The sequence below is a fragment of the Lytechinus pictus genome, unplaced genomic scaffold (assembly GCF_037042905.1).
Source record: "Lytechinus pictus isolate F3 Inbred unplaced genomic scaffold, Lp3.0 scaffold_19, whole genome shotgun sequence".
In the NCBI taxonomy this organism is placed as follows: domain Eukaryota; kingdom Metazoa; phylum Echinodermata; class Echinoidea; order Temnopleuroida; family Toxopneustidae; genus Lytechinus; species Lytechinus pictus.
Window position 1 is genome coordinate 5,516,821 of NW_026974140.1, and position 5,995 is coordinate 5,522,815.

General features: G+C 35.5%; 1 protein-coding gene across 1 annotated transcript; it reads right to left on the reverse strand.

The window, feature by feature from the left end:
- Nucleotides 1–1,623: 1,623 nt before the first annotated feature.
- Nucleotides 1,624–5,615, reverse strand: LOC129260726 (relaxin receptor 2-like; the record flags this gene model as incomplete). Its single annotated transcript, XM_064114568.1, has 1 exon — nt 1,624–5,615. A coding segment is annotated over one exon (1,101 nt), but the record flags the coding sequence as incomplete, so codon positions are not given.
- Between the last annotated feature and the right edge of the window lie 380 nt (nt 5,616–5,995).

The window sequence follows — 5,995 nt, forward strand, 5'->3', positions numbered from 1 at the left end:
TCTAAATGTTTTATTATGAAATCAATAATGCGAGCGCAAAGCGCGAACTGAAAGTATTTGATATTCCGATCTGAAAATGGGTTAAATTGAGCACTAATTCAAGCACTGTGTAGGAAAATTGTGAAGTGGGTATCATGGATATGGAGCGCACTTAATAAATGATGCGAGCGAAAAGCGCAAACTGATACTTTTATTGTTATTATTTTAATCTAGGACCGGAACATTAAGCACATTTTGTCATCATATGAAAATGATCTTCCTATTCCTCTCTCTATAAGCGCGAGATAAAACTTGTCGATATTTTTATATCTCATTTTATATTTAATTTTTTGGAATTCATGAAAATGTTATAATCTTATCTATTAATCTAATAAGCCTAATGAGAGCGCAATATTTTGTTGATATTAAAGCCTGAATACTGGAAATATTAAGCACTTTTGTAATTATGAATGTGATGCATAGGTTAATATATTTTTAACAATTAATGCGAGCTCAAATCGCGAGCCGAAGTTTTTGATAAACTGTCATGAGAAGGAGATTTTAATTAGTTTGTAGTATAATTTCTATAGAAGTATAACATTACTCACCAATCAAAATACAAGCGCACAGCGCTGGCTGATAGGTTTTGATAATCAAAAGGGATGTTTTGAGAACTTTATGGAATACACGAAGAGAATACGTACTTGACCAATCAAATAATGCGAGCGTACGAAAATTTTGTGTAGTGACGTGAAAGATTTTTTCCCCCAAGTCTTCCCCTCACCTTATTTTATTCACTCGTCTTTCTCCTCCTTTCCCCTCTTCTTTGATTCTCCTCTCTTTTCCCTTCTTTTTTTCTTCATTCCTCCCCCCTTTTTTGCTCAGCAAATAGGAGGGGGCAAGCCCCTCGCCCCCCCCCCCCCTGGACCCGCCTATGATGTTCTCAATCGATTTATACATGTTACGTGCTTATTTTTGTAAAAACAAAAATAATACTACCTGGTAATCGAGTTATAGACTAAGATTGAAATAAAAGTTGCTTTGTCACTGTCATTTGTTAGAAAACATTAGAACGCGTAACTGAAAATTGGTCCCAATAGGTATTCAATTCGATATCGAAATAATGAATTGTGTGATAAAGTCTTGATTAACAGGAAGTTTGCGTGGGCTTTTTTGTTTTTATTTTCAAGTTGTACCTAACCTTCAACTAACAAACCAGGTATTTTGTATTTTCGTATGTTGTTTGCTTTGTTCTCTTTGGCAGACATAATTCAATGTAAATTACAGACGAGGACACTTTCTGCCTCTCGTTATCACTCACCCCCCCCCCTCTCTCTCTCTCTCTCTCTTCCTGTCCTGTCCACTCTCCTTCCATCCTTACTCTCTCCCTCTCTCTCTCTTCTCCACTGCTATCTTATTCATTGATTGAAATATATTGCGATCAGGGACCAATCCAAAGTTGGATTGAAGTTTTCAAGCTAACACGTATGGAATTCAATCATATTCGATTGAAACTTTCGATCCAATTTTGGATTCATCCCTGACCACACAGTCGATTAAATTGACTTTTAATTCAAGGAATTTAGAGAGTGGATTCCATAACAAAATGTTTGTAGCAGACAGATAAAACTTTAAACAAATTGATTGAAATGATTGTGAAACCATTATTTTAATAACCGGTTTGTTCGTGACATACCTAACACCACCCGCTTCCGAGTATACGGGACATTATATACAACAACAGTTTATGCTGACAAATAGAAAGGAAATAATGAAATCCACTTTCTGTTGGTGCTTTTGGGGGATTTTATCGAAGCTAAGAAAATAATCAAATTGATACTGCATGACCCAAACTCATGTGACATCGACAGATTCGTTCTACTCATGTGCTTTGAAATCCTCCTTCAGTGGAAAAGTTGTATTCTTTCTATATAGTTTATTCTCACTTATTGAATCCGTAATTCTGGTAATTATGTTTGAAGGGGAAAACATTCTGGTCTCTGGCACCAATAGCATATATACGAAGGGTACAGAGGCACGTACCCCCCCCCCCCCCCCATATGTCAATGGTCACAACCTATCATTTGTAAGATTGCAATGTTCGCTGACACTCAAAATAAATCACATTATTGAACTTCAAAACTTTAGACAGTTTATAACCAATAATACATCCTCGTGAGCGATTGGAGATGGCATTCTGGGGGTTGGACGATTTTGGAAGATGGTGTGCTACGTGGTTCGGAAGAGAATTTGGCAATAAAAAAGGGGGTTCACCCCAACATTAAGATGATTTTGGTCAAATTGCCTATCTTTAAAAGTTAAGAGACCGATAAATCAGGGTTGTAAAAAAACGTTTTTTATTTAAAAAAATTAACCTTTTTTATCAAAAAAAAAACAAATAAAACGTTTTTTATTGTTCTAAAACGTTTTAAGTCGTTTTAAAACAAAACGTTTTTTTTTTCCAACGAATTATGCAATTTTCTGTAAATCAATTAAACTATACCTTAATATGTATGATTTAAGCTCTTGATGTTTTGAATAAATTTTGGGAGTAAGTAAGAGATGGCTACAATTTTTTGGTACTGAATTTCCAACAGAAAAATTAATATTTCCCCCAAATGACTAAATCATGGAAATGAAATACCCCCCAAAGAAAACTAAAAATAAGTTGACATTTTATAAGTTTATTCCTCATACATGTACATATACTTGTAGTTCCGGGGTATTTTGAGTCTTGTCAATCTAGGGGAGGGGGCGGCGAGAAGAATTTGCACAATGGAAGAAAATTACATAATCTATAAACTATGGGGTTTCAAAGCTTAATTTCATTAAATCAATATGCTTTATTTCATTTGAATCCATTTGCCAATTTTAGTGCATGAATGAAATACAAAATAAATTTGAGTTTAAAATTTAATCTATATAAATAAAGCCCTTGAACTGCTTTTTTTTTAATCGAGGAATTCTGATCAAATGCATATTAGTTTAAAAAGAAATCAGTATAAAATGTTTTTTAATGCTTGTTTTCACTGTTTTTTTTTTAATATTTCTTATGTACACTTTTTTTAAATACTTTTTTATGTTTTTAATGGGAATTATTGGCAACAATTTTCCAATATTACCAAAAATACAAATAATGATACATATACATATTTTGGCGTGATTTGCATTGACTTTACACATGAAACCATGTTTTTGAACAATTCGGGGTCTGACATGCACTTGTTGTGTAATATCATAACCGCATACCCATGCATGCATCCAAACAGTATTATTGAACGATATGGCCCACCCCTGTCATCATGTTAATGGATTTATCATAGAAAGTTTTGAGGGGGCCATTAAGGTCCCCTGGGATTGTTAGGATTAAAAGCCAAGTCCACCCCAGAAAAATGTTGATAAGAATCAATAGAGAAAAATCAAACAATCATAATTCTGAAAATTTCATCGAAATTGGATTTAAAATTTCGCTTATTTTTCACATAACAGTTGTATGCACATGAAAGTCGATGATACCCCTCATTCACAATTTCTTTTCTTTTTTATTGTTTAAATGAAAAAACTACAATATTTCCATTTCTACAGATTTGACAATAATGACCAACTTGACTGAACCAAAAAATATTAAAACAATGATAGGTCCACATGTTCAGGGAGGAAAATAACTTTATTTCACATGACAATGAGGAGAAAATAATGAAATACAAAGAAATATTGAGTGAGTGATTTCACCAGTCCCCTCATTTGCATACTGACCAGGATGTGCATATTAACTATTTTGCGAAATTAAGCGAAATATCAGTAACTTTCTTATTTTACATCCGATTTTGATGAAATTTTCAGCATTATGCTAGCTGGATTTTTCTCTTATTTTACTCAATTTAACTTTTTATTGGGATGGACTTGTCCTTTAAGGTTTGCTCGCTGATTATCTTATACTGTCTAGTACTTTTCTTCATAATTACAAAGCACAAAGTTTCACCTGCTTTCGTGTATACCTTAAGAGTACGATGTCAGTTTTACAGTCTATTTGTAAAATATTATTATGCTTGTGCAACACTTCCATTTCATTCAAGTACTACTATTACATGTATTTGAGCTTGTTTTAAATAGTGTTTTCTTTCCCTGTCCAAAAAATTAGCACACCACTCAGATATGTTTGAATGAGAATATTCTTAATGGATTGATGTGCACAATTGAAAAGGAGGAAAGGAACATGAAAAAACGATGGAGAAAGGGAGAGTAAGGGAGAAGAGAAAGAGGAGAAAAAGAGTGGTGTTGAGAACGAGTTTTAGTAAGTTAGAAGAAAATAATACACCACTTAAGAAATAAAAGTATTGAAATAAAACATTCATCTAAAATCACATCCATGCAAATTTACAACACACAAGTTTATGAGGTGTTTTAAAACACGTTTTGTTGTAAAAAAAAAAAAAAAAAAAAAAAAAAACACGGGTGTTTTAAACGCATTTTGAAACATGTTTTAAAACACACCGTTTAAAACGTGCCAACCCTGCCTAAATTAAAAAGAAAAGTTAAGTCAGTTTATCTAACGACATCCCACTAGATCCTGCACCGTTTGAACTCTTTCCTAGTCGTCTCCTTCTCTTTGAAATTATTTGAGTTACAGTATAGATGTAGGGATTTAACGCTGAGTTGATTGGCAGTAGAATGGCAACGACGAAAGCATAAAGAGTGGCAGGCATATCCCAAGCTCGTGCGATTACCAAGATGAACATGGTAACGATGGGAAACCAGGCTGCGAAGTCGGTGCACACGATCAGAGACATTCTTCCCGCCAACTGAATTTCCTGCGTGCTGTTCTTAGTGTTCTTGACATTTCGCCCGGAACGCTTCACCGTGACGAAAATGATTACGTAGCAGATAAGGATGACGAGTAAGCAGAGGATGTTGATCCCGACGTAGATGGCGATGCCGAAGTACCACGAAGACCCTTCGATCTCCATCTCACCCGCTTCACCTCCTCCTGGAACAGCGTAGATGTAGAGCCCGACCGGAAGTCCTATACAGACATCCGAGTTGCCATAGAAACCAGTGAAGCTCTCAGGAAACATGAACGGGATGGAGCAGATAATGATTGATACAGACCAAACAACTAGAACAATTACCCATGTTACTTTGGTGCCCATGCGGAGGTTTAACCTGAACGGGAAAACGATGGCCAACATGCGTTCAATGCTGATCACAGTTAACATTAATACAGATGTCTGACCGGACAGTGTGGCTAAGAAGCCAGCTATTTGACAGAGTGGACTTTCAAGCCACTCATCCGCAAAGAAGTAGTAGTTCTTACCGAATTTCGCGTTCACAGCACCTATGATGAGGAGATATATGCCATTGAGGATATCCGCAGATGCCAAGCTAAGGATCATGATGGCGTTGATGCGGCTGATGCGTGATGCCTTCGAGCAGATGACTCGTGATCGCAGTAACAGCACGGATGTGTTTCCAATGAAGGACGAGAGTCCAACGAACCAGACGAGTACCTCGATGATGAGGTTGTCGAGAAGTTTGTTGCATGAAGAGAAGGCGGTCAGAACTATATCGCAATTGAAGTCAATATCGTGTCGAGAGCCATTACAACATTCCTGCCATTCGGAAAGGCTGAAAAAAAAAACATGATAGCATTACGACAGTAGTAGCCTATATTGAACGGATGAAGTAATATTTTCACTGACCAATCGTTATTTCTTGTCTAACTGTTGTAGGAAAATATTGCAACTATACGTTATTTTTTCATGTTTTATTGAATCAACATAATCAAAAGACTTTTTGACAACAATAATAATAATGATAATCAACAACAACAAAAATAAAACATGACATTAACATAATGCATACAAAAAAGCAGCTTATATTCATGTGAAGATATACGAATACACATTACAACCTAATATGATGACAGTCATCTTGAACTCTTTCTTGCCGATGACCGATCAAATTCCAACCGTCTGGAATCTAGTTCATCAAACTTGGGGTAAAAATATCACTACTA